Below are 27,299 nucleotides of genomic sequence, written 5' to 3' on the forward strand. Positions count from 1 at the left end.
TATTCAAATCAAAAAGTCACCAGTTGACTCATCCGAAACCACGATTTTTCAAAAAGGCGAGGGAAAAATGGAATGTGTCATAGGGACTTTTCCACTGAAAAGAAAACCAAAGAGTATAAGAAGCCCGCTTTGTCCTGTCTTCTGCTAGTCACTGTTCATCTCTACCAAGATACCCAAACCGCCAGGTGAGTTTCGTCTAGTACTCGTACTCGGAACACACAAACACACAAACAACCGCTCATCCGTTCACCACTCTCGATCGTTCCTCATCGAAGTGCAGATTCCCTAGTTTAAATTCGTTGTATTTTGCCCATCTAGTCTCTTTGCTATTGCCAACATGGCTGGCATCTACATTTGAGTTAAAACCCTTAAAACGGTTAGGTTATTAGGACATTTTGAACTTAGAACATAAGTTCTGTTGTAATAAAATAGAAAAAAGAAAAAAAAAGCTTTACAAGAATATTATACATCATCATATTACATTATTAAGATATGGAACAAGTTACTCCCATCACTAAGGAAGATGTCAAGAATCAACTTCTCACTGATAAGAAATTTCGCTCTACCCTTAATTCAAACTGCATTTACCAAACTCCCCCTTATGAACCCACACAACATAATCATAACATAAGTGGGAAAATATCATCGCCTTCATCACCTTCTTCTTCAAATAAATTATTCATTATCAATATCGCATCATTTTTATCAACTACATCTAAGGATTATTCAACTCCAACTATTCCAAACGACTTTAAATCAACCTTACCATTCCTAAATGAGATAATCAAGAGATCAAAATCAAATAAAAAAATTGTATTATTGGCCACTTTCTATTTCCATAGATTGCATTCTAATATCAAAAATACTAGTGCTGATTCAGCAGGAAAAATCCCAGATTTTGCTCATTCTATTAAGAGAACTTTTTTAAATTGCTTAATATTAGCCCATAAGTTTTCAAATGATATTACATTCTCTATGAAGACTTGGTCTCTTATTACTGGTTTACAACCAAAGAATATTTCCACTATGGAAAGGTGGTGTTTAAAGAAACTCAACTTCCAGTTGTTCGTTAGCAATGAACAATTACTGAGTTGGGAAACGGAAACTTTTTTGAAGAATAATTCTTCTTCTATCGGGAGGAAGAAACATTCATTATCCAATGATTTCCCCCCTGATGAAAATTTTAAAGGTTACATGTAATTATATAAATTATAGAACTATGTCTTTTTATTACTGTTTTACATTTATTGTATTTAGCATATAACTTTAAAAACAACATTTTTTTTCATCAATTATAACAAGTAAGTGATCAATAAGACAAACAACCTAATGACCGAGATAGTTGATTTGGAACAAGATATTGCTGCACTCAAATCCGAAGTTCAAGCACTCACTAAGAAGAGGGATGAATTGAAATCGAAGCCCAAACTCAAACCAAGATCCTCCTCCACCTCAGATCCCATTGTGAACGAAATTACGGATTTGATAACGCAATTCCCACAGTTAAATGAAATCTTATTAAGTAAACCATCAGTCACAGAATCGTCACGATCAACTTCAAATGAAGAAGAAAGTGATAAGAAAAGGAAGTTGGATAATGAAAAGATTCAGGCATTTCAAGACGCTAAGAAATCCAAGTTGAATAATGAAAATGATGATTTACCTGAGCATGAATGGGTATTAAAAAATCAGCGTCCAGTGGAACACAAGATGTTTGACACTAGTGTAGCTGATGTTCTAAATACAGAAATGCTTTCTTCCCCATCCAAGAGAAGATTGATCTTAAAAAACGGTCAAGATGAAATGGAGGAAAACAAACATTTACAAAAAGAGTATAGATTGTTAGAAAATGTCTTTAGAATTGTTGGTATTAGTTTCTTTGATGCTGTTGACCCTAATGATTTGGAATCTGACATGATTGGAATACGGCTAGATCCATTCAATCAGCCATCAAAGGTTTACTATATAATCCTGAAGAAGGAAGCAAAAAACAACAGAGAAGGTCTTTGGACCATCATTAAACATACGATTCCCAAATATATTAATGTAACGAATACTTTTGGAGAATCTAAAAGGGAAACATGGAGGACAATGATTAAAATTGAAAATCATGACGATATCTATTTATTAGCCAAAGAAGTATATGTAAAATTATTATTATTATCACCATCATGAATACAATATATGGTTTAATTTATAGTGGTTCGGTATCAGCCAATACATTATCAAGGGACAACAATATCCAAGAAGACATCCCAGAATTTTTTCTAGTAATGTATGATAATAAATGGCGGTAACGCAAAGCATAGACATCCAAAGATACAAGATGCATTTTAGAAGTACTGAGTAGTTAGTGATTATGGTTTCCATTTCTAATTCTTCATCCCTTAAGTATCTTTCCAGGATGGATAACTCACACCACAGTATTAAACTAACGTTCATTAAGAAGCAAAAATGCCCACTAATATCGAATCCACCTTCCCAATGACCACCTTCATTTTTACATTTTTCAGCTGACCATATCCCCAACCCATATGTACATTGTCCACCAGTAAATAGGAATAACCCATCAATAAATAAAAATGTAATGAATAATAATAAATATTTCAAGACGAATTTAACAATGTATTGCTTAATTAAGCGTTGTAATCTCTGTCGATTAATTATTTGTGCATCTCTCGGTAATAAATCTTGCGTTCGTATCCTTATCCATACCTGAAAATATGCCATCATGCCAAACAGCATGGCCCATATTAGGTTCCCATTATAAGCAAATACTCTATTCAATATGTTCTTCGAACTAAGGATGTAATATTCATGTTTTTGGCGATCCAAAGTTTCTTCCCTAACGATTGTGTTGATTATGGTACCTAAAACCAGGATTGTCGGATATACGAGACAAACGTTTGGCCATTTGAAATAGGCCCTCATCGACAATTAATAGTTCTAGCCGCGGTTCTCTTCATAGCCTTTTTCAAGCACTATTGTATGCAACTATTGTATTTTCTTGATTCGTAAAATAGTTAAAATGTGTCTTTCGCGTTATCACAGTTTTTTATCAACATAGATATGTAATGTTAACGTTAATGTCATTCTATTTGTATCTAACATATGTGTATAAACGCTATATATATGAATCAACTCATATTATTCTCAATCTTAAATTTATCCCAGGCCACACTTAGTACACTAAAAACGTTCTCGGCAATCATTTTGTTCTCTAATTCCAAAGATTCAGGAACCTTATCAGGATGAGTCTTTGCAACTGCCTTCATATAAGTAATTTTCACTTTCTTGGGCATAACTAGATCAGAAGCTGCTACTGGCTTCCAATCACACCACGTCAAAACAATTGAAAGGTTTGCAAGTAAATGACGAATATCTGTATCTTTTCGATTCTTCCAGGTTTCAACTTTGGCAAATACTTTGTCATATAATGCCAATTTCTGTTTCTCCACCTCTTGAGAAGTAGCGTTTTCTTTCTTCAATCTTTCTACAGATTCATATACTGCATCCTTTGAATTTGAAGTGGCTTTCCTAGGCACAGGTGAGGGGGATTGTTTTGGTGTAGAAATACGAGGTGTCTTCACCACAGGAGGGGGCGTTGGATTCAAGACCTTCTGGCATCTTCTTTTCCCATCCATGATCTTGTCATTTGCGAATCCCTTCTCAATCAATTCTTGATATGAAGATAGTGCAGCCTTGAAACTCTCAATATGTTCTAGCGCCTCAGCTTGCCTCAACTTCACTTTGGGCCATATATCCTTATATGTTCTCTGTGGATCACTATCCTGGATTACAGCAGTCCATTGTGCAGTGTCATCGGGGAACATTTCCAATGCAGAACTTGAATTTTTTAACGACTTGGAATATTCACCTATTTTCAATTCTGATGCGATAATGTTGGAGTACGCAATTATTCTTAAGGGGTGGTTCACTGGTAATGTGTTCAAGGATTTCTCATATTCTTGGAAAGAGGAAACATAATCTCCATTTTTGAAATATTGAGTACCACGATTCCTGAACTCGGCATACCCGGATAACTCTATATGTGATATTGGAATGACCGGTAAAGAAGAGTTAACATTATTATTAATGTTATTATTACCATTTACGAAAGGGGTGTTTGAAGCATTAAAACTAGAATCATCGTCAAAGTCTAGCAAAGTGGTGCTGGGGGTGCCAACAGTATTGATTTTAGATGATGAGGATATGGATGGGGATTGTGAACCATTTGCAGTTGAATTAAAGTCATCTAAAAGAATATCTTGTTTGGTGTCTTTCTGTATTGCAGCAGCATTTTTCTTGTCTCTTCTAGATGTGTATAAGATGGACGATGAACTATCATCAGGTAGCTGTTGATTCTGTAGGGAAGAGCCACCTAGAGGAGTATCAGCATCTTCAAAGGAAGAACTAGATGAATCTATCCTACTCAGAGAGTTTTGAGGTCTAGAAGGAGATATTGGATTGTAGGAAAATCCTTGTTGGGCCCCTTCGTCTCTGTAATTCAACAATCGATTATTTTCCTCTGGATATGCAATTAATTGATCTACAAATTCTTTTCCCTTATAAAGAAAATCAGTTGCCATTGAAAATAGGTCACCACCTCGTGTTCTTGAATCACGGATGTTTGCATAAGTATTATCGAATCTGTCGTTTAATCTATTATTCGCAGATGGTGGGTTGGAATTCCTCTTTGTTGGTTGGGTTTCAACTTTCCTTCTCTCTTTCTGTCTTTGGTTTTGTTTCATCTTAGCCAACAAATTTTCATATAATATTCCCTTATCATAGTGATCGTTAGCCTCATCGATTGAAAGTCCCAAGGACATTAACCTGGCAACTTCCATATCTTTTACCTCATCTACAACATATTCTTCCTCATCTCTGTCTATATCGTTAGGAGCAGATGCTTCAGGTTTTATTGATTGACTTGGTGTAGCCTGAAACACATTAAATGCAGCGTCGATGTCATCAGTTTCTGTCTTCACGGTTTGCTTGGGAACAATCGTATTGGTTCCATTTTGACCTAAGGATACTCCAAAAAGGTCATCAAAATCATCATGAATTGATACATTGGGGGACGGACTTGGAACTAATGGTGTTATAGATAACTGCGATATATTAGGAGAAGCGCTGGCTGGTTTTTGGGTGGCAGATATGTTAGATTTTGTTGGTTCACTCTTGGCATTATCCTTACCGTTTTTGAATGAGGTCAAAAGGTCGGCAAATGGGTCTGACATTACAGCTGAGGATGCTCAGTGGTATAGTTATTTTATTGCTTGATATTCAAGACTGGGCTTTAATGTTTCTAAATTGATGAAATGGACAGCTAATCCTTTATTTTCAGTTTTTCTCAGAGTAGATCTAACAATGATTATTTACTCCTACATATGCTAGAGGACTTAGTAGAGTTAGAAGAATTAAAGAAGATGAATATGGAGTTTAGTTTATATATTGTTACATTTTATTTAGATTGGTGAGGATAGGAATTACTTGCATTGAGTGGCTGCGTAAACAATCTATGTCATGAGGATGTTACGGCACCTAGGGTTTCGATTAAATAGGTTGTTTCTTGTTTCCTGTGGCCTCCAAATTGAATTGCATACTATTATGGTAATTCTCAGATACTTGGCCCATTATTTCCAAGCTCTTGTTCTTCTTGTTTATGATCTCCAGCTCCTGGTTCAAAGTGCTCACGCTCTGGTTCAATCGTTCCACGTTCCTTATAATTCGTGACAAAATATTACTCTGTACTTGTTCATAGGGGTTCTCCATCGGTATTTGTGTATTCTTGTTTGGTCTTTGTTGGATGTGTATTGAGCAAGAGTCATGCTGTTTTCACTTCAGCCAAGAAAATTTTTCAATTATTAAAAAGGTAGACTATGGGCAAGATGACAATAATTCCCTAAAGACTGCCCTAAAATTACATAATTCGCAAGGTTCTCGAATCAACAAGGATGCCAAACGACTCAGTAGCCATAACAACCATTTGTCCTGACGTCGAGAACTCACAATTCACGTTGCAAAGCAATAATCCAGATGTGTCGCCAGTCCAAATGGAAGAAGCTATATTGACCATTGCTGCATCCCAGCATCGCTCTCTTCCTAGAATTAAAATATTGGGTACAGGTGGTACTATTGCTTCCAAGGGAGCTGATTCTTCACAAACAGCCGGATATCACGTCGATCTGTCCATTCAAGATATGCTTGATGCAATTCCGGACATCTCACGTATTTGTGAAATTGAATATGAACAATTGTGTAATGTTGATTCCAAAAACATTGATGAATCTTTATTGTTCAAGATATATAAGGGCGTCTCAGAATCTCTACAAAGTTTTGATGGTATTGTAATTACTCATGGAACAGACACTCTTTCGGAAACCGCATTCTTCATAGAGAGCACTATTGATGCTGGCGACGTTCCAATTGTCTTCGTCGGTTCTATGAGACCATCTACCAGTGTTTCTGCAGATGGACCCATGAATCTATACCAAGCTATCTGTATTGCCTCAGATCCTAAATCAAGAGGCAGAAGTGTCTTGGTGTCACTGAACGATCAAATATCTGCTGGATATTACATTACGAAGACAAATGCTAATAGTTTGGATTCATTCAACGTTAGACAAGGGTACTTGGGGAATTTTGTTAATAATGAAATACATTATTATTATCCACCTGTAAAACCACAGGGTTGCCATAAATTTAAACTGAAGAATAAGACAGATGAGGCCAGTGATTTCCATCTGCCTATGGTTTGTATTCTTTATGGTCATCAATCTATCACATCAAAATTACTAGAGTTAGTTCAAGATCACTACGATGGGATTGTTATAGCTACCATGGGTGCTGGTTCTATGCCTGACAAGGTTAACAAGATATGTCTGCAATGTAAGATCCCTATTGTATACTCCAAGAGATCCATGGATGGTATGATTCCTGTGGCTAACTTGCCCACTCCTGAAGAAGGTAAGGAATCTAATATTGTAGCATCTGGGTATTTAAATCCAGAAAAGAGTAGAATTTTATTACAATTATGTCTAGCACAAGATTATTCCATTGGAGAAATAAGACATGTCTTCAGAGGTGTTTATGGTGGTGCATAAGTAGAGTGTCGAAATATTATCTGATAAATTAAAGGGGAAGATACTATTCTGCCAATGTACTATTAATTTCATAATTATTTTTTTTAAAAGTAACATTATAAAAGATATATAGAGAAAAATTTATTAATTAAGCTTTTAAAATCTAATCTTTATCTTCAGGGTTTCTGTAAAGATTCAAAGCTGCAGGACGCTTCTTCTTCTTGAACTTTTTCATCAACTTCTTTGATTGATTTGTTATTGAGGCTGCGAATGTAGTTGATTTATTATTTTCTTTAACCTTGACTTTAATGGTAGTTCCGGATGTGGTTGTGTTCTTTTTTTTAAATGTGGACTTCTCCACTGGAATTGGTGTTAAAGATTGCTTATTTTGGGGAGTTGGCACTCCCGAGCTCTTCACCGCATGGGAAGGGACTTCTAACTTTGTCATCAAAGTATTTAATTCTTTTATTTTATCAGCGAGTTCTTTTCTACCCTTCCAAAGTTCCATCTGCTCCAAAAATGGGTCATCACAGCTTGACTTATTAGATTTGTTAATATATTTCTTTGCTTCCTTTAACCTATGTTGAGTCTCGTTATTATAAAATTGTTCAGCCTCTCTCTTTAACCGTTTTCTGTCTTTCTCAGTTAATTCATTATTATAAAGTTGGCCAATAATCTTTGAAATAGTTGACTCTGGCATACCAGGAGATTCCTGACGAAAGTAAGGGCTAATTTTTTTTCTATACTGCATAAATGATCCTTTTGTGGGAGCTGTCTGACCTTGAAATAGATCCTTTATGTCATTGTAAGTCATATCTTCCTTGTTCAAATTTCTTTTCTTAGTTGATACTCTGGCAACAAAGACATCTTTGGTTTCTTTTGGCAAGTTTTCCCATAAATAATTGGCTTTATTATAGTATTCTTCCCCGTTTAGGAAATACATGAATTCATTAAAAGATTCATTTCTGAGGTTAGCAGACATGGCAGATCCCGTACTATAACAACTTGTTTGCGATAAAGTTCGATGAAGACCAGAAAATGAAGGTCTTCTTTTTAAATTATTTACCGCATTACTAGAGATTGACCTCTTTAGCGCTTGTGACATGTTGACTTCCTGATTCTGTTCCTCTTCTGTAAATGACGTTGTTTCAATGGCAACTAATCTTCGGATATTTTTACGAGTTGTTTTCTTAGACTTGGGAGAATGATGTTCATAAATGGAGTATGGGTTATGCATTTTAACTTTGAAATATATCTATCTTTTTATACTCTGCCTTTTACTGGACTTTTGATACCATACTTTTTTTGGTGGTATATCATAAAATGATACAGAGCAAACCTGAAGAACCTCTAAGTGAGTAAAGGCAAAGTATGGCTTTGATTAACACTTTTGTAAATCCTTCGAGCATACTCTAATCAATTTTATATTTTAATTATAATGATCCTTGACGGTTCCTTGGTTTTATGTTGGTTTCACTTTCTACATTGACTTGTCATTTTCAAAAAAAATGTGACACCTCAGAATACCGGGTAGAGCTTCAATTTCCAATACTCCACAAATAAGGAGGTAGAGTAAAAAGTTCTTATAATAAGATTGGGGATACCTATTACTGTATAGAGACCAAAGAATACAATATTATGAAAAATGGCTTATTAGGTTTTTTTGGATATTATATATATTATTAAGATCTAATTTTTTATATGATTAACAATCAGCAAATTATGATAAATTCTTTTTTGAAAGACTTGAAATCTTTAAACTGTAAACAAGTTTTCAATAACAAATGTTTCTATCACTACCCTAAACCAACTAAAGGTTTTGATTTTGTCTTTTGTTTCATTAAAGAAGAAAAAACACTATTCCGATACCAGATAACCCGGTCGCGTCTTCAAGATTATAACGTTAAATGCGAGTTTAAGAATATGAGAGACCTAACTTATCAAAAACAATCAAGCTTATTGCAAATAGAATTCAAGTGAGATTGTCAAAAGTTATGCCAGCTCATATTACGAGGCAGCTAAGTTGTAGAAGTCTACACATAAGCAGAGCTCTTCGCCAATCCACTGGAGGGGTATGGTCCGACTTTCAAACCAGATCAAAATCCCTAAGCATACCTTCTGAAAGAACTAAACAATATATATTAGAAGGCTCGACAGTAACTGGCCCCCCATCCTTGAAAAGGAAGATGAATCGTGTAAAATATAGATCCCCTGAATTAATTGACGATATATTTCAAACAAGTTATCAATATTTACAAGAACGTGCCCAAAAGGCCTATAATGAATTACAGTCAGCGACCGTCGAGGAAAAGGAAAAACTGTTAGTGAAAGCAGAACTTTACAATCCTGAAGTACAGTATAATTTCCAATTTCACGATAAATTAAACAATAATCCCGCCATTATTGACTACGGAGAACCTATCTATAGACATTTGGGGAGAAAACATTGGGAATCACAAGCGCAAATGCTTCTCATGCAAAGATTGGAGACGTTAGCCGTGATACCTGACACATTACCCACGTTAGTACCTCGTGCAGAGGTCAATATCAAGTTTCCCTTTTCAACAGGTGTTAATAAATGGGTGGCACCAGGTGAAACCTTATCTTCAAATGTGACTTCCTTGGAACCGATCTTTAAGATCCAGGAATATGAAACAATTGATCCAACAAGTCAACGTTACTCTATATTGATTGTTAATCCAGATACTCCAGATTTGAAAAAGGACTCATATAAGACTACATTATGTTACGGGTTGTGTAATGTGAAAATTGGATATAATGACAATGTTGTTGATCCAAGGAAGTACGACTCTTCGAACGTGTTGGTATCATATTTACCCCCTGTTCCTGAAAAGAATATTGGGAAACAACGGTTTGCCGTTTGGGTATTCAGACAAGATAGTGAGTTTACTGAATTACCAAAGGATGTTAAGAGAGAGAACTTTGACATAAGAGCATTCGCCAAGAAGTATAAATTGGATCCAATCGGAGCTCACGTATGGAGAAGTGAATGGGACACTAACGTTGCAAATGTTAGGGAACTATACGGAATGGCACCAGGGAGAGTGTTTAGCAAAACACGTCATTAAATATTACATAAGTTCCAGAACTAATGGACAAGCTTGTAAATAAATAAAAGATATAATTAATTTTAAATTTGTATTATCGACATGGAATATCTATTCAATGGTACCCAAAATACAACGGGTAAATAAGAATATATGGATTAATATAGATTGTAATGTTGCATAAACTCAACTCAGGATGTGGTCCTCAACGAATCAACAGCTTGCAATATAACCTGAGCAAAATCTAGATTAGGATCATCTAACTTAATATCTTCTAATTTTCCACTGGAAGAACTGTTCTGCACTGGATATAATTTGGTGTACTCTCTCCTTGCTTCTCTGATCAACTCCAATTCGTCATTATAACGCTTCTCCTCATCACGTTGAGCAGCACTCTTCCTCAAGAACAAATCATTTCTGAACCCACACCACAATCCAAGCCCAAGGGCGGTATATCTTAAAACATTAACGGTGGACATCTCAATAACGGTATCGTATGCTACTTCTATGCTACAATCTTTGTTCCAGGATTGTTGGTCGAGATTTGATGAAGCCTGTTCTGTTTTAATCAATCCTCGATAGAATTTCCAGCTTTCAGATTCACCAATGAAGCGCACTGATTTCTCCCCTAACACCGGCGCGGTGGCCGTGTGACGCGATCTAATAGGTGTCAGTAATAGCAATAATAATAGACAATCTACTCGAATCCTTCTGACCCCAGCTTGCCCTGTATTTCTGTGGCACGGTCGTGTAATTCCTTCAGATTACCCTCCAAGGTCGTCACTTCGTCAAATTTACGCTGCGTTTTGGCCGCATCTATCATCGTCTGGATCATGAAACTTTGTTCTTTTAATACCATCAACTCCTCTCGCAGTGACTTAATCTCTTTAATGCTCAGAGTGTTGAACAAATCAGAAAACTTTTTAGTCTGTGGTAAATCGATCTCTTGAGGTTTATTCATTAATGGATTCAAAATCGCCGGAATCGTCTTCAATGGTAGCATTTTTTCATTTATATATTTGGATGATGCTATTTTAATACTTTCTTGAATTCGTTTCTCAGAACCATTCGTAGGATTAATAATCCCAATTTGTCTGCTTACATTGTTATAGGTCGATAAGGAGCGTAATGATTTTTCACGTAATCTTGTTAGCTCCCTAATGTCAGACTCCACCGGTAACGTATTTGTATCCTTCCCATTTTCGATCTTAGACAAAATGTCTTTAAATTGAGGTAAAAGTTTGTCTATTACCAAAGAGAGATTATGAATACTTTCATACTTCTCTAAGATCAGAGCCTTCTTTTGAAGCAAATCTTGCTTAAATTTTCTTCCGACAAAAATAATTTGAATACAGTTACGACACAATCGCAGTTCATGTTCCAAATCAAGTGAATCTATATTCTTCATTTTGTATGGTAAATCTTGGGTAGTCCTAAGTAATACATTTATGGGGATGGGTGATGAACAAGCAGTGGTTCCGTCATCACATATGACTTCCCCACAAAGGCGGCAATGATGTTTTCGCAACAATAAACCAAACTGCTTCAAGCATATATTGCAACGTGAAACAGCCGTATCATCTTTCCATGCCGTAACAGTAGTCTCAAATCTCGAAATTTCAATATTCATTCGAAATGCCGCTACGATACTATCCTTGTTTCGTAGATATATCTCAGTGATTCCATCAATCAGCCGAATTAACCTATTTTCTAGCTGTAGCTGTCTTAATTTCTTATCTTCGTTTTTAGAACTTCTCACACTAACAAAATCTGTGGTCAAATCGTTCACTTGTCCGAAATCGTTGTATCCTGGCCTTTTCTTAAAACATTCATTACAACAGTGATACCATGAACCATCAATAGGATCATAATCTGCTTCTAAATTCAACTTAATAATATTCCGACAATGTATTCTACAAAATAACTCCCCACAACTCCTGCAATTAACCATCCCAGTCGATTTGTTCATTATCCTTTTGCAACCATGGCATTTGTTCTCCTTCAGATTTCTACTTGGTTTCTTCCAACGAACCCTTGAAATATGAGCTTTCTCATTTGAATCCCTCTGTAAACTCAGACTGGTATCCCTAGACTGCGAGGTTATCTCATTGGAACTTTGAGTTGATAGTCCCAATTTATGGTCGGTATCAAGATGCTTATTCAACCTTTGTAGATCATGGAATTCCTTGGAACATATGGGGCAATTAATATTTTCAAATTCACTTTCAACTGATGTAAACGACGGATTAGGGCTTATAACATTGTCTAATACCATAATACCAAAGCTTAACGATACCCTCTCTATTATTCTTTGCTGGTACTGTAAGATTTCCAACACATTGCGTACCTTTCATTAATGTAATTTTTATCCCACAATGGATTTTTTTTTGACAGCGCTTAAAAGATCAAAAAAATGCGAACATGATGTTCAATAGAGACGTACAGTTCGTTAGTTTTAAATGTGCTTAGTTATTATACAGTTATTTGAGCTATATAGACCGTCTCCTCTTTTCTTTTATGTAATATTAAATAAAAGATCTTAGAATTCAAAAGAAAGAATGCATTGCCTATCTTTAAAATCTCAACTTTGGCAAATTGAACGCTTTTTGTTGACTAGCCACCATCAAGGTAGGTCTCTCTATAATAACTAACTCATTGTTAGCCACAAAGTCGGCAAAAAGAATTGGCTTGTATTTATCGGTGAAGAAGAATGCCTTTTGAGCATCTTTTCCCTTACTATCCCCGGCGATGGCTTTTATTCTATGACCTGACTCTAGTAGAGATGTCACATCTTCTGAAAGTTCCATCTCGACATCTTCTTCCTCTTCATCATCATTCATAAAATTACTTTCATCAGTGATAGTTAACCCGTCACGAGTATGCTTCTTAGGCTTCCTTCTCTTATTAAGAGGAAGATCAAGGGCAAAATTGAATTTGGAGAGCCATGTAGATCCCCAAAACCAAACATTATCTTCATTAGAATCGTCAAAAAATATTCCCAAGCATTTTTCTTTTGATTGTTGAATTTCTCTAGGCATATTTTCAGTATTATTCTTGGACCATCTCGTTAATAATGATTCCTCTTCTCCTTGCTCTGTCTCAGTATCATCATCCTCTGGGATGTTAAACTCATATATCTTATTCTCTGCTGTGACTACCACCAACGTATTTCTCTTCACATTGATTGCCATGGATGTTATGAAATTCATTAAACGTACAAGAGTTTTTGATTTACCTGTGTTCAAATTGATGAGATCAATAGCACCACATCCACGAGAAACCGCAATATGTGTAAGTGATACGTCTAGATGGTTTATTCTATTCATATAAGGAATCTTTATACTACTCTTGGTACTTGGCAAATCCTCTAATTCATATTCTTTTGGAGCCTCATCATCTTCTCCTTCCAAATCTAGTGTGTAAATATCATCGGATGACGAACTCATTACAATTCTGGAATTATCTATAAATTTAACAAATTTGGTACCAGTCTTCAATAAGAACTCATTATCCAATTTGGTTACTTTTAATTTTGTGCCCATTGGTTGCAAGTGGAATAATTTCGTCGTAGATGGTCTTCCAACAATCAACACTTGTCCATCTGGAGATAAGGCGCATGTGTTAATATTTTGTTCATCTTTCAAAGTCAGTTTACAAACTAATCTGTAGTTCTTTTCTGACTCGACATCTGTTCCAATAATCCAAATTTTAATAATTGATTCATGCCACATAACAACTAATCTTTGTTCTTTATTAATTAGTATATTCTTCATAAAGGGTACAACCACAGGGAATTTCTTATAATTACCATCTGAAAATGAGGATAAGGAACTAATGACAAGGGTCTTCTCAACACCACCAGATACCAAGAAATCTGCACCCTTTGATTGGTATGAGGAAATAGCTCTTACATCATTACCATGGAATAAACGATTGGATGAATTGACCCATTTTGGTGAGGATGCATTCCCTCCTTGTAATTTAGAAGTAAATTGGAAAATCTTTCTATCAACACCTGCACTAAATACATGTGTATTTGAGGCATCCGTCGTGAGACAAAGGACATCTGCTTCATGGGATTTAAATGTTTGAGTTAAAGTAGCGTACTGGAAATCCCAGAATTTAACAGATCCTGTTGAATCACCTGAAACAATTTGGTTGGTCTTTGCTAAATACAAAACAGACCAAACCAACGTAGATTCTCTCTTGGCTTTATCCACTTTCATGGTATGTAATAGTCTGCCTCTGTTGACATCATCTTTTTGAACAGACCAAACTCTAATCCTCCCATCAGAACAACCTCCAATGACAAATGAATCCCCATTCCAAGTCAAAGTTAGAACTCGTGCCTCTTGTCTGGTCAATATCAAATCATGCTCTAGGACACCACGTCCACCAGAAATATCGATAACACAAACAGTCCCATTATCACATCCTACAGCCAGTTTATCCATCTGTTCGTTAATAGCCACAGACCAAATAACACCAGAATTACAATCATAATTCTTTATGGGTAACCCTGTAAGCAAATCCCACTCGGTGACTACAGTGGACCCACCAATGGAAAATAATCTCAATGGCTCACCGGGCACATTGCACCAAACTAACCCTTCAATGGATCTACCTACGCCACCTTGGATCACCAATTCTTGCACCCAATCATTACGTGGGTTCCAAATTTCAATGCTACCATTGGATCTACCTACAGCTAGACGCAGGTCAGATGGTGTCAATTTGTTAATGTTAGATTTATGTGAAAATGCTAACGCGGTGATATTTCCCGGAGTCAGGTCAGCGAAACGAGACCTATGGATCAGTAGTTGTTCTTGCAAAGAAGTCATTGTTCTCGTGGTTATTTCCGACTCTGATTCTTGGGCCCTCTTAAACTATGGTCTACCAAGGTTGTGCTATGAATGGTCGTTTCTATAGAGTCCAATTTCGAGAGATGCGATGAGCTGAAATTTTTCGAAATTTTTTTCTGGCTGAGCGGGTAACCGTCAACATCAATTGTTAAAATGTAAACATCAAAATATATTGATTTGTTAGTATGGATAGTGAGAGCAGGAGACAGTGATAGCAAAAAGGAAGTACCCTGAAACTATGAGTAATGAGAGTGATATGGATGTTGACAACGAGGAAGTCAATTCTAGAATTTGTCGTTCCGTGGCAGAAGTTTTCCAAAAGGCACAATCCACTTACGCAGGTCATAGGAAACATATAGCAGTATTGAAGAAGATCCAATCCAAAGCAGTAGACCAAGGATATGAGGAAGCGTTTAATTATTGGTTTAATAAGTGTGTTACAAAGATTTTACCTTTGAAAAAGAACGAAGTTGTGGGAGATCGTATCATTAAACTGATCGCGGCATTTATCGCCTCATTAGATAGGGAGAATGATTTATTGATTCAAGCACAGGATCAACAAAACGAGGATGAGGAAGTTGACAGTACATTTTCTAGGTTTATTAACCAATTTGTAAGACATATACTGCGGGCAATAGAATGCAAGGACAAAAATGTTCGATTTCGTGTGACACAACTGCTGGTGGTTATAATGGATAACATTGGGGAAATTGACGAAGAATTGTACACACTGTTACTTTGGTCATTGAATAAGAGGATATATGACAAAGAGCCAATGGTAAGGATTCAAGCTGTCTTTTGTTTAACCAAGTTCCAAGAAGAAAATGAAAACGAAGGTGAAGAGGAATTAAGTGATGCGACACAGACTCTCCTGAAATGTATTCAAAACGATCCATCTGCAGAAGTAAGACGTGCAGCTATGTTAAATCTTATTAGCAATAAGAAGACGAGACCCTATATATTGGAAAGAGCTCGTGATGTCAATGCTATTAATAGGCGGCTAGTTTATTCCAGAGTGTTAAAAGGAATGGGAAAAGTATTATTTGAAGAAGTGGAACCAAAAATTCTTGATCAATTGATAATGTGGGGGTTGGATGATAGAGAATCACATGTAAGGAGAGAATGTACGAAACTAATATCACACCATTGGTTAAATTTGTTGGATGGTGATTTGATTCGTTTATTAGAAAACTTGGACATTACCTCGTCAACATTTACTTCAAAGGCTTTGAACTCTATGTTTCAAAGTAGATCAGATATAATAACCAAACTAAAGTTTCCAGCAGATTTGTGGAAAGAATTCACTATCGAAACTGCGTTTCTTTTCAGGTGTTTTTACATCTATTGTGTGGAAAACAATCTTATTGAGATTATTGAAGAAAATTTCCCAGAAACAGCCATACTAGCAGACTACCTACAATTTTATCTAGAAAAAAGATTCTTTCCTAAGAATGCAGACACAATGAATGAGGAAGATAATGCGACATACGAATTTATTCTAGAACAATTATTGATTATGGCGAATAAGTACGATTTTGGTGATGAAATAGGAAGAAGATCAATATTAAATACAGTGAGAACAATGTTAAATTTTACAAAATTACCTGATTCACTGATTGCTATCGGATTAGAGGTCTTAAAGAGTCTATCAATTAACGAACGTGACTTCATCACAATGGCAATTGAAATTATAAATGACATAAGGGATGATGATATTGAACTTCAGGAACAGGAAGAACACCAGAAAAAGAGAGATGCCACCAAAGAAGGCAATGATGAAGAGGAGGAAAATGACTCCGTTGAATCTTTTCATTCAGCGGTTGAGCATTTAGTTAATGGTGTTAGTAATATGTCGGAACAAGATATCATGAACCAATTGCCCCCAGAGAAGGAGGCTAGACCAGAAACAATGATTCAATGTCTGACAAGATCTGCTTATATGCTAAAACTGGTAAACACTTCATTGAACGAAAATATTATGATAACGTCCTTAATTGACACTTTGATTACTCCTGCCGTGAGAAATACGGAAAATAAAATTAGAGAATTGGGTATTCGTAACATGGGCCTTTGCTGCCTTCTTGACCTTCAATTGGCGATCGATAACCTATATATCTTTGGAATGTGTGTTTCAAAGGGTAATGCATCATTAAAGAATATCGCTCTTCAAGTTATCGTAGATATATTTTCCGTTCATGGCACGGCAGTAGTGGATGGGGATGGTAAGGTGGACTCGGTATCTTTGCACAAGATTTTTTATAAAGTATTGAAGAATAACGAACTTCCTGAATGTCAAGCCGTTGCAGCAGAAGGTTTATGCAAATTATTTCTTGCAGATATCTTCAACGATGATGATCTTTTTGAGGCTTTTGTTTTAGCCTATTTTTCGCCTGAAAACAGTAAAAATGAAGCACTGGTACAGGCGTTTGCATTTTGCATACCTGTTTATTGCTTTTCTCATCCAAATCACCAAGAGAGAATGACAAGGATGGCTGCTGATATTTTACTAAGACTGTGTATGAGATGGGATGAATTACAGAATAGTGAACCACCCGACGAAGATTTATCGATGTTGAAGCCCAATATTATCTTTCAGGAACTAATATTCTGGACTGATCCGAGAAAGTTGGTAAATAAATCAGAAGAAGAGGCGTCAAAGATTGATTATCAATTAAGTTTCTTAATCGATGTTCTGAAAGTTTTAGGAAGAATCGAGCAAAAAGAAATAAAGAAAATGTTTATCACTAACGTGAATTCATTTTTCATTTCGTCTGAGCAAGATTCCACTAAATTGACTGAAATCCTCGAATTCATTAATGATACTTTAGAGAATGAAACCTTAGGCCCTATGAATAAAAATTCCTTGGAGAAATTAAAGAATACTGTGGGTGAATGCCTTCAAATAGCGCGGGATAGATCCACCAATGAATCGAGTAACACTTCTAAGCTATCCTCTAATGACACAGATGAATATTCACGTGTATTAGAAGAATGTAGTACTAATGAAGTTGCAGCGGCTGGCCACGAACCTGAACTGGAAGGTGGAGAGGTAGATTCTACTGAAGTGATCAATAATGAGGTTTCCGATGGATTTGATAAACCGAATGTAGAAAATGAACCTTTAGCAGCAAATGCAGGACAGAGTAACTGCCGTGGCAGCGATCTTCTCGAACAGATCGATAATTCCATCGAAGGGGTAGCTCCGCCGCAGCGGAATATTCGTAAGAGAAGGAGAAACGATATTGATGAGGGTACAAGTAATGACTCAGTCACGACAGAATCTCAAACTACATCCGATATCAAACAGAAAAGTGTCAATTTTAATCTAGGAAACTTGAGCTTTGATGATGAATCGGCAGCCGATGCTTCCTATGCTGAGTAATATTAACAAAGTGGAAGTTAACTACATAATTCTAGTATCTATTCAAGTTACAGGAAGTATTTAATATTACATTAATGTTATAACCTTGGTTTTATATGCTATCTGTAGACTAAAAAAGATTCCAGTTTTATCACTTAATCTTCCGTTTCGCGACTATAATCAATCCTTTTCAGCATTTCCTTCATTTCTTCAAGTTTTTGCTCCGTTATATCGATGGATTCCTTTAGTTGTTGAAGTTTATGCATTTCCTTTTTAGCCAATTTTTTATTATTCTTGCCAGTCTCTGGTGGGACGTTATGATACGACTTTTCTCCTCTACTGTTTAACCATTCCCAAATTTGACTTTCAGTATCTGTCACAATATTCTGACCATATATTTTAGGACGGCCTCTGCTACCCCTAACATCATCTTCGTAAACTTGATAAAGTGTTTTGAAGTTCGGGACATAGCTATATTCGGCACCGTCTATGATAATTCTACCTGGTCTAACTATTTCAATATTGTTGGTCGATCTCTTATCAAAAATATAACGGAAAAATGTAACAAACATAAATAGGCCAAACAGAAGTTTCAAAATACCTTGAATAGAATTTACGTCAAATGACCCCATAATAGAGGAAAATATGTTTCCTTGGGTTGATGATTCCGCCACAGTTTGCGTCGGGCTCTCTTTCACGGTAGTCTCTTTCTCCACAGTAGTCTTTGACCTCTTTTTTGATTTCCTTCTTGATGAGCTGGCATTACTAATGATCTCGTTGATATCCGAAACCATAGCAGTAGTGGAAGCCTTTTGGCCCTCGATCGATGCTTTCTCGATAGTACCCTTCAGAATTGTTTTACCAGACCACACAACGTTTGTCACAACTAATAAATTAGTAGAGTTATTTTCACCCCAGGATAAGTAAAATTTAGTGTGAACGGCAAATATCGAACCGTAGGGCACATCTGGTGATTTCACAATCTGTCTTACCATTATATATTTTTCAATGTCCATATGTTCTATCTTTTCAGTAATTAGACATTTTGTTTCCTTTGGGCCTAAAGAATTCGACAGTTTCTTGATATAGCTAAACTCTCTACTATTGTCAGAAAATTTTGGAATCTTTGATAGATTATAATTGTTTTGCTTTTCTATTATTTTCTTCGTATACGAAGTATCATCACCGTATAATATCTGAAATACGGTACCCACTGGTACTTTGATGTTGACAGATTTTTCAATGATGGTTTCATCCTTTGTTTTAGTATAATCTGGTTCAGTTGGAGCATGAGTTGCAGGTCCAAATGATGGTAAGCTGGACATTTCTTCTTGTGGTTCCTTCTTTTTCCTTTCTTTAGTAGTAGTCTTTTCTTCCTGGGCCAAGATTTTAGTAACTTCATGAACCATAACACTGGTAGTTTCTGCTACCCCATCAAATGTACCTTTCTCTATAGGTCCTTTCAACCAACTCTTGCTATTCCATTCCACAGATAAGTACACCATTAACTTCGAAGTATCGTTTTTATCCCACGTGAAAAGATAAACACTCTTTACAGAGAAGGAATTACCCGAGGGGACATCCGGTGTCCTTGAATAAGAAGTGACTTTTACATAATCGTTCAAATCATAATGATCCAAAGTGTCTGAAATTAAGCACCTCGTCTGTTTTGGACCAACACTAAATGATATTGGCTTAACATATTGATATTCACGAGATTTAGAATCCAATAGGTTTGGAATGGGGGAAATATCATAATTCTTTTGAGCTTCAATGATTCGGTTCAAATAAGATGAATCAGGGCCAAACAGTATATCCACTACTCTACCCAGAGGAGCATCAAAAACAGTTTCAGTCATCAATCTTTCATTACTTGCCGGAGTATAATCTACTGTAGTTGGAGCATGTTTCATTGGAGTTGTGGACATTGTTGCATTTCTTTTGCGAATTTTGGAAGTTTGAAATTCTCCAAACTCATCATCATCCATACCTTCACTAGAAGTTAAATCTGTACCGTTTAAATCGTCATCATCTTCGTCGTCATAAATGTCACTTAAGTCGGTAGAGTCTAAATCTGACATGTAAGTAGAGCCTAATTCGTCATCATTTATATCCCCAGTGCTCTTTATGTTTCTTCTACCAAGGATTAGTTGATTCCAAACATCTGTTATTAAATCAAAAGTAGCATCTCTGGTAATAAACGATGCAAATATATACTTAGTATGCAAGGTATCTATGACAATACCATTTGGGAAAATGCCTGCTGTTGTTTTCTTTTCAATTTGAACAATTTCTTTAAATGCAATGATGATAGTGCTAACCCACCCCAAGATATTGGAATAAAAACAAATATGTTGGTCTGAAATGTACATTCTCCCCTGTAGTAATATATCACGAGATAGAGCACAACTGTGATCCACAATCAATCTTTCAGTTGGACTAATGCCAGCATCCCTAAACAAATTTTGGAATTCTAAGTTTTTCTTTTCTGTGCTATATTTTATACCCCGAAGTTGGAATTTTCGGGACCCATTTTGTAGTATAATAAGAGACATATTTGTACTTGAACGAGTACGTTGCGGATCAGTAACTTCAGTACTATTTCTCGGTCTTGTCACCGAATTTCTCAACGCGATACTTGGAATAACTTTCATACCAATATGTGCTGGTGAAAATGATCTTCTATTTAGGAAATTTTTAGACATACTTCTTGGTTTACGTTCATCATCTGCATTATTTGGAATTTCATCGTTTGATAGGGTGGAATATCTTGAATTTCTCTTGATATTTTTTGCTGCATCTTGTAAACGTAATGTTTCATTGGCTGGAACAGTGCGGCTTCTTGCTCTAGAATCAAGAATTTGTTGCTGTTGTTGAATTTCTTGAACCCCATGGTGTGCTAAGTCAATATAACTACTATTGCGTGCATTTTCTTGAAGTGTTTGGGTAGGTTTGGTTCGACTATCAATTGTAATATTATTACTTCCAATTGTTCTAAGAGCATTATATTCTTGTTCATCTTCATGTTCATCCTCTAACGTGGGCACAGGACCGGAAAAAGCATCTAAGGTCAAATTTCCCTTACCAAAGGTGGAAATTGCCGGTTGAACCGTGTGAAGGGGTTCAAATTTAACTTTTCCTGCTTGTGATCTAATGTCATCTTCATCGGCAAAGTCTTCTGTAATGCCTTTTTTCAATCTATCATCGGAATAATTTGTATTTGACGGCATAGGTGTACCTTCTTGAATGTTGGGAGTCTTAGAAGGTTCTGAATCTACCTTGGAGTCTGAAGCTGGTGATAGCAAAGTATCCAGATGCCTTAAGAATGATGTACTTCTATTTACCGCTCCTGGGGGTGAATGTACCACTGTATTATTGTTATTATCATTAGCATTATTAGCGTTTGAAGAGCCCATAGTCCTATTAGACTGATCATCATCAATATTTCTTGTACTGGGTGTTGCCCCTGGTTTTCTCAAATTATGGTTAGAACCAGTGAGTAGATGTTCTGTAGATGATAACATTGGTACATGTGACACGACATTATGCGCCATGGAAAATATTGTTCCCAATATACTGGAAGTATTGTTCTCACCATTTTCTATGTCATCAATGTTCCCCAAATGAGGTTCTGTAGTAGGCTGTTCCAAACTATTCATGAATTGTTTCTTAAATGATGACGTCTCAGGGTTATTAATAATTTTTGCAGTTCTATTCAAACTTTCTGTAGTCTTATCCTTCAAAGTATCGATTGGTACGGGGATATTAAACATGCCCTGGGTAGTATTAACCCTCTTCATACCAGCTGTCGAGTTTTGCAAAGACCTCCTCGGCTTAGCAATAATGTTTATATCTTGCCAGCTACTCCTACTACTTCGATTACTCTTATTACTCTTTCGACTTCTCACAGAGACGATCTCGGGTAATTCCAATTGAGTATCAATTTGGGAATGAGCCCCAGTCTTGGGTTGTGTCGTTACTATCCTTCTCTTAGCAATTTCGTTCTTACCAGAACCTGACATCCTCATGGATAAAGAAGATCGTTTCAGTTTCTCCTCTTTGTCCTTATTGTCTGCAGACTTGTGTCTCTTTAGCCCAAGCCTCCTCAGAAAGGAATGCTCGCTGTTAGAACTCTTCGGTCTCGATGATACACTCATTAGCAATTTTGTTATGTGATTGGTGAGTGTTCTTTAGCGAAAGTGGCAATCAAGTTAGCAATTATTGTTCAAATCCTACCGTAGCAATAATGTGATTAGCGAATTTGGTTCAGACACAGATGTATGGTAGCAGGGTCCTCATTCAAAAGTTCATCGAGAAAGCTGTTCGTATACGTTTGTGTTTCTGTCAACAAACGTATGGAAAATTCTGCGAGGCGGAAAACGAAAACAATGAGTGAACCCTGTCTAACATTCTGACAGTAAATGGAATACGTGCTTCTATGATTATTTTAATTAGTAGATGTGTCTTATGTACACTATGACAGATGGGGGTTTACATGTATATAGAAGACATAAACTATCATATAGAACGGGTCATTCTTATGGGAAGAAATACATTACTAAATATACTAAGCTTCAAAACGACGTTGCATTACGTTACATTACCTTGCCATACCTTACATTACATTATATCTACCATGAGCATTCACCTTATACAAGAGAACGACACATCAACGATCTTCGGCCCATTCATTCTCACGTCTGATTGCAGCCTCTTCCTCGGGGGTGAAATCATTAACAATGTTAAATGTTCTTCTAATCTCTTCAGGAGATCTGCCTCTAATCATCTCTGCGACCACTTTACATCCGGCATCCAACAATGGCTTTATGTTTAAGTAATTTGCTGCCAGGATTATCTCATATAGCATCTCTTGGTCCACTTTCAAAAACTCCCTATCCCATGCATCCACAGGGGCGGATTTCCTGGAATCATCATCGTCCTCATCAGGGAAGTTAGAATCCTTATGATGTTCTGCCCATTCGATGACTTTCTGTAAGACAGATGATCTGACATTGGGGACCGGCATGACAATCTCATCATCTTCATCATCGTCCTCTTCCTCTTCCTCTTCCTCGTCGGAGGTATCTTGTAAGTGACTATCATGCATATCGTTCAAGTAGTTCTTTAGCAGTAAGGAACGTTCTGCTATCTTGCGATCCACTTTGAACTTCTCACCTTCTCCGCTGACTAATACCACATGCTGGTTCTTGGGGGTGACCATTGTTTATATAGTGTTGTGATGTGTTATTTTATGCTGTACGTGGCGGTTTCTTCCTCCTCTTCCTTAGCTTTGGGGTGTCAGTACGTATATATACACAGTGTTTGACTTCTTATTCAGATAGACAGTTCTCTTTATAATTATAATCGGGGTCCTTAAAGCGACGCTGCCGTACAAGACGATGAAGATATTATTATTATACTATATTATTTATACTATATTGTTTCTGTTATCTTAATGGTTGAGCTCACTAGAACCCAAAGTTGCTGTACACGCTGGAACTCAAATCATCCAAGGTAGTAACCCCATTTAGGCGTTTCAGGAACGTATTCCCCCTTTGATCTCTACCGTTTTGCAGTATCTTCGCGCAACAATCTTTGCAACTAATGGCGAACATGGCCATTTGATACGAGCCTTCGGCTGCCTTTTCAGCTGGCTGCAGTGTATCCGGTGGTAAAGATTGTTCCTGCTGCTGCTGTTGTTGTTGTTTCCTCTTGTTTTTCTTTTTTGCCACTAGGGATTCGAGGTCATTTAATATGTAATGGAAAGATTCATTAACCAAGTTCTCCAAGACGATGGAGGATGCAACACTGGCTACGCATTCAATCGTCTCACCCAGCAGTTGATGCAATATCGTCTTATCTTCCTTAAGAATTATTAGAGACTCTGGGTCTAATGTTTGTTGCAAGACAAAGGCTTCCATCGTGGAAACAGGTAGCAGGATTTCTTTCAAAGCGGAGCAATCTTCACCGAATAATTGTCCATTGATCTTATGGAACACATTGCGGAGACGGTCACTGAATTCCTTTAATGTTAGTTCATCCTTTGGGTTTAATTGAGCGAATTCGGAACGGATGGTCTCCTGAATTAAAGTCTTGTAGCGCAACCATCCGCGATTCAATAACCACCATGATATGGATAAGAATGCCTGTTCGTTGATGTATGAATTCCTCGTTATTGTATTCCTTTCAAGAACATTAACTGGCGATGGTTGAAGTTGCCCAGCATCGGCGGATGACCAAGCACTCCACGCACTAGTAACCCATTTCACCAAAGTATATTGAGTATTAGATGTTTCCGATTCCCTTTGCACTGCAGATTTAATAGCACTATCTAAATATTCTCTTCTGGTCAATATATTCAATTGTAATCTTGTTAATAATAACAAAGAGGAAATCATATAGGTGGACCAAACACATTTTTCCACACTCTTTAACGTCAGTTGGTTCCACAACTCCCTCTTCCTTGCATCTTTAGCACCTTTAATCTCTATGACCAATTGATCCAAATTCAAATCCAGTCCCTCCGGTTCATTCAAAGACAATAGGAGGACGGGGATCAACTCATCCACCGTAACGAGTGAGTCCTCCTGTGTCTGCTCAAACCGTCTCCTTATCTTCTCCCTCACGTAATGCTGTTCCGTAATCTTCAATTGCTGCTTGACAAGCCATCTCTTAATGAAGTACACCACCAACGATCCAGTGGTCACCAATGTAGCGATGCTAGCTAGCGAGTAGAACAAGGTCCCGCGGTACCTTTGCAACAACGGTCTTCTATGTGTGGGTGGTACCATTCTTCAACTTCGGTATATACCCTCCTCCTCTCACAAATAGCCATTTTCACAAACAACTAACAGAACTAATCAAGTTACCTTTCAACTCTTTATGTTCTTGTTCTCCAATTCCGCCCCGGGCAACCCCTCGCCCTTTAATGCTATAACCGCAACTGTCATCTATCAACTCATCTACCACCACAGCTACTACCACCACAACAATCCACTAACAACATGTCACAGGAGCAAATACACGACTTCATGGCCATCACAAGTGCCTCCTCCACGAACTTGGCCCGCCAGTTCCTGGAGATGGCCGACAACAACCTCGACACCGCCATTTCTCTCTTCTTCGAGAACGGGGGCAACAATGCAGCTCCCAGCATGCAAGATAGAGAGGATGAAGATTCAGAACTAGCACAGAAATTACAGAATGAGGCATATCAGGAACCAGAAGTGAGACCGCCCGATGAAGCTAGGCATGAGACGCTGGCGGGAGATGTGACGACTCATGTGTTTCCCGGGAGATTTGGTGGTGTAGGAGGTGCATTCCAACCTTTGAATAGGGTTAGTGATATGTTCGATACGTCGGTCCCCGCGGGAGTCTTTAATCAGAGATTTGAGGATGCTGGGGAGGATGATTATGGCAAGTTTGAGAGTGATTCGGATGATGATGACGATGATGACGACGACGAAGATGATGATGATGAATATGAGTATGTAGAGGAGTCCACGGTGGACATTGGTGACGATGGGAACCTTAGAGAATCAACAAAGTTGGTAAGAAGACCGAAGTACGAAACCAAGGCGCAGAAATTGGCAAATCTATTCAAACCGCCCTTTAAGATGATGTCCAAGTTGAACCTGGAAGGTGCTAAACTGAAGGCAAGAAGAAAAAATAAATGGATCATGATTAACATTCAGGATACAGGCATATTCCAATGTCAGGTCCTGAATAGAGATTTATGGTCCTCCAAAGAAGTCAGGAAATTGATTAAGAAGAACTTTATCTTTTTACAATATCAATATGAATCTCGTAACGCTGAACCATATTTGAATTTTTACCCGCTTGTCAATAAGAAGGATGATTTGCCCCATATTGCCATCCTGGACCCAATTACAGGGGAACGTGTCAAACAATGGAATCAAGAAGTACCCAAACCGGACTACTTTATTTCAGAAATTTTGAAGTTTTTGACAGATTATTCCTTAGATCCAACAGGAACCAACCCAACTGTTAAGGAACCCACACCAGAGATAGATCCAACAACGCTTTCTGAAGAACAACAATTGGAATTTGCCATAAAGCAATCATTGGGGCAATCAGCGGATAAACCAATTTCTGTGGATGATGAGGAGGAGGAGGACGCAGATGGTGATGTAAATATGGACAATACTAAGAGTGAGACAGCTTCAGAAGTAGAGGAAGCAGAGGAAAAGCATTTAGATGCATTTGACACCATCAAACCCATTAAACATGATGAACCGGCAAATAAACCGGGAATAACTACAAGAATACAGATTCGTACAGGTGATGGGAAGAGGATAGTGAAAAGGTTTAATGCAATGGAAGACAGTGTTCGTACTCTTTATGAAGTGGTAAAATCTGAAATTGAAGGTTATGATACATGTCGATTCACATTAAGTAATCATCTAAGAGAGGATCTGATAAATAAACTGGATATGAGCATCTCAGATGCAGGCCTTAAGAACAGTTCATTACTCCTGGAGAAATATGAAGATTAGTAATATAACCACAAACTTTTACCATACTAAATTTTTATAATTTGATAATATAGTATTATACATGCAAGCATTAAGACTCTAATCCTAACATTCAGTTACAAACTCAGTAATAGTCTAGTTTATTCTGGATGAAGAATACTTGTTTAAGTGATGAGGAGAGTAGTTTTGATTGATGAAAGCTGGAGTCATAAGATCCTCCTCTATTTATTAACGTTTCATGTTTACTGTCACTGTTTTCGCGGTACCGGGTAAAAACAGAAAAGCTGTTTGAATCCACATCGTTAAACAAAGTCTTCAAGATATGAGAAGGTGTTAAGGTTCAAACATTCTAGCTAGCACATAATAAGAGTTATTATTCATTAGATAATAACATTTCAAATATCTGCATTTGCCAATACTTGGTGACT

General features: G+C 37.0%; 15 protein-coding genes across 15 annotated transcripts; 5 read left to right on the plus strand and 10 right to left on the minus strand.

The window, feature by feature from the left end:
• Window positions 1-492: 492 nt before the first annotated feature.
• Window positions 493-1,200, plus strand: NCAS0F02840 (cyclin family protein; the record flags this gene model as incomplete). The annotated part of the gene is made up of 1 exon (XM_003677075.1): window positions 493-1,200. The coding sequence occupies one exon, from the start codon at window positions 493-495 to the stop codon at window positions 1,198-1,200; it is 708 nt and encodes a 235-aa protein (XP_003677123.1).
• Window positions 1,201-1,329: 129 nt separating this feature from the next.
• MCM21 (Mcm21p) lies at window positions 1,330-2,175 on the plus strand (the record flags this gene model as incomplete). Its single annotated transcript, XM_003677076.1, has 1 exon — window positions 1,330-2,175. The coding sequence occupies one exon, from the start codon at window positions 1,330-1,332 to the stop codon at window positions 2,173-2,175; it is 846 nt and encodes a 281-aa protein (XP_003677124.1).
• YFT2 (Yft2p) lies at window positions 2,170-2,931 on the minus strand (the record flags this gene model as incomplete). Its single annotated transcript, XM_003677077.1, has 1 exon — window positions 2,170-2,931. The coding sequence occupies one exon, from the start codon at window positions 2,929-2,931 to the stop codon at window positions 2,170-2,172; it is 762 nt and encodes a 253-aa protein (XP_003677125.1).
• Window positions 2,932-3,137: 206 nt separating this feature from the next.
• Window positions 3,138-5,240, minus strand: SWA2 (auxilin-like protein SWA2; the record flags this gene model as incomplete). Its single annotated transcript, XM_003677078.1, has 1 exon — window positions 3,138-5,240. One exon carries the CDS (start codon window positions 5,238-5,240, stop codon window positions 3,138-3,140), a length of 2,103 nt encoding a protein of 700 aa, XP_003677126.1.
• A 316-nt stretch (window positions 5,241-5,556) lies between these two features.
• DAD4 (Dad4p) lies at window positions 5,557-5,775 on the minus strand (the record flags this gene model as incomplete). The annotated part of the gene is made up of 1 exon (XM_003677079.1): window positions 5,557-5,775. One exon carries the CDS (start codon window positions 5,773-5,775, stop codon window positions 5,557-5,559), a length of 219 nt encoding a protein of 72 aa, XP_003677127.1.
• A 182-nt stretch (window positions 5,776-5,957) lies between these two features.
• ASP1 (asparaginase ASP1) lies at window positions 5,958-7,106 on the plus strand (the record flags this gene model as incomplete). The annotated part of the gene is made up of 1 exon (XM_003677080.1): window positions 5,958-7,106. The coding sequence occupies one exon, from the start codon at window positions 5,958-5,960 to the stop codon at window positions 7,104-7,106; it is 1,149 nt and encodes a 382-aa protein (XP_003677128.1).
• Window positions 7,107-7,248: 142 nt separating this feature from the next.
• NCAS0F02900 (uncharacterized protein) lies at window positions 7,249-8,322 on the minus strand (the record flags this gene model as incomplete). Its single annotated transcript, XM_003677081.1, has 1 exon — window positions 7,249-8,322. The coding sequence occupies one exon, from the start codon at window positions 8,320-8,322 to the stop codon at window positions 7,249-7,251; it is 1,074 nt and encodes a 357-aa protein (XP_003677129.1).
• A 2,022-nt stretch (window positions 8,323-10,344) lies between these two features.
• TIM11 (F1F0 ATP synthase subunit e) lies at window positions 10,345-10,632 on the minus strand (the record flags this gene model as incomplete). The annotated part of the gene is made up of 1 exon (XM_003677082.1): window positions 10,345-10,632. One exon carries the CDS (start codon window positions 10,630-10,632, stop codon window positions 10,345-10,347), a length of 288 nt encoding a protein of 95 aa, XP_003677130.1.
• A 218-nt stretch (window positions 10,633-10,850) lies between these two features.
• On the minus strand, window positions 10,851-12,428 carry PEP7 (phosphatidylinositol-3-phosphate binding protein; the record flags this gene model as incomplete). Its single annotated transcript, XM_003677083.1, has 1 exon — window positions 10,851-12,428. The coding sequence occupies one exon, from the start codon at window positions 12,426-12,428 to the stop codon at window positions 10,851-10,853; it is 1,578 nt and encodes a 525-aa protein (XP_003677131.1).
• Window positions 12,429-12,726: 298 nt separating this feature from the next.
• UTP4 (small subunit rRNA maturation protein UTP4) lies at window positions 12,727-14,994 on the minus strand (the record flags this gene model as incomplete). Its single annotated transcript, XM_003677084.1, has 1 exon — window positions 12,727-14,994. The coding sequence occupies one exon, from the start codon at window positions 14,992-14,994 to the stop codon at window positions 12,727-12,729; it is 2,268 nt and encodes a 755-aa protein (XP_003677132.1).
• A 259-nt stretch (window positions 14,995-15,253) lies between these two features.
• On the plus strand, window positions 15,254-18,397 carry YCG1 (condensin subunit YCG1; the record flags this gene model as incomplete). Its single annotated transcript, XM_003677085.1, has 1 exon — window positions 15,254-18,397. The coding sequence occupies one exon, from the start codon at window positions 15,254-15,256 to the stop codon at window positions 18,395-18,397; it is 3,144 nt and encodes a 1,047-aa protein (XP_003677133.1).
• Window positions 18,398-18,531: 134 nt separating this feature from the next.
• YSP2 (Ysp2p) lies at window positions 18,532-22,533 on the minus strand (the record flags this gene model as incomplete). The annotated part of the gene is made up of 1 exon (XM_003677086.1): window positions 18,532-22,533. One exon carries the CDS (start codon window positions 22,531-22,533, stop codon window positions 18,532-18,534), a length of 4,002 nt encoding a protein of 1,333 aa, XP_003677134.1.
• Window positions 22,534-23,045: 512 nt separating this feature from the next.
• Window positions 23,046-23,597, minus strand: SKP1 (SCF ubiquitin ligase subunit SKP1; the record flags this gene model as incomplete). The annotated part of the gene is made up of 1 exon (XM_003677087.1): window positions 23,046-23,597. The coding sequence occupies one exon, from the start codon at window positions 23,595-23,597 to the stop codon at window positions 23,046-23,048; it is 552 nt and encodes a 183-aa protein (XP_003677135.1).
• Window positions 23,598-23,844: 247 nt separating this feature from the next.
• PEX3 (Pex3p) lies at window positions 23,845-25,167 on the minus strand (the record flags this gene model as incomplete). The annotated part of the gene is made up of 1 exon (XM_003677088.1): window positions 23,845-25,167. The coding sequence occupies one exon, from the start codon at window positions 25,165-25,167 to the stop codon at window positions 23,845-23,847; it is 1,323 nt and encodes a 440-aa protein (XP_003677136.1).
• A 213-nt stretch (window positions 25,168-25,380) lies between these two features.
• UBX5 (DNA protein crosslink repair co-factor UBX5) lies at window positions 25,381-26,892 on the plus strand (the record flags this gene model as incomplete). The annotated part of the gene is made up of 1 exon (XM_003677089.1): window positions 25,381-26,892. The coding sequence occupies one exon, from the start codon at window positions 25,381-25,383 to the stop codon at window positions 26,890-26,892; it is 1,512 nt and encodes a 503-aa protein (XP_003677137.1).
• Between the last annotated feature and the right edge of the window lie 407 nt (window positions 26,893-27,299).

This window comes from Naumovozyma castellii, chromosome 6, assembly GCF_000237345.1.
Source record: "Naumovozyma castellii chromosome 6, complete genome".
In the NCBI taxonomy this organism is placed as follows: domain Eukaryota; kingdom Fungi; phylum Ascomycota; class Saccharomycetes; order Saccharomycetales; family Saccharomycetaceae; genus Naumovozyma; species Naumovozyma castellii.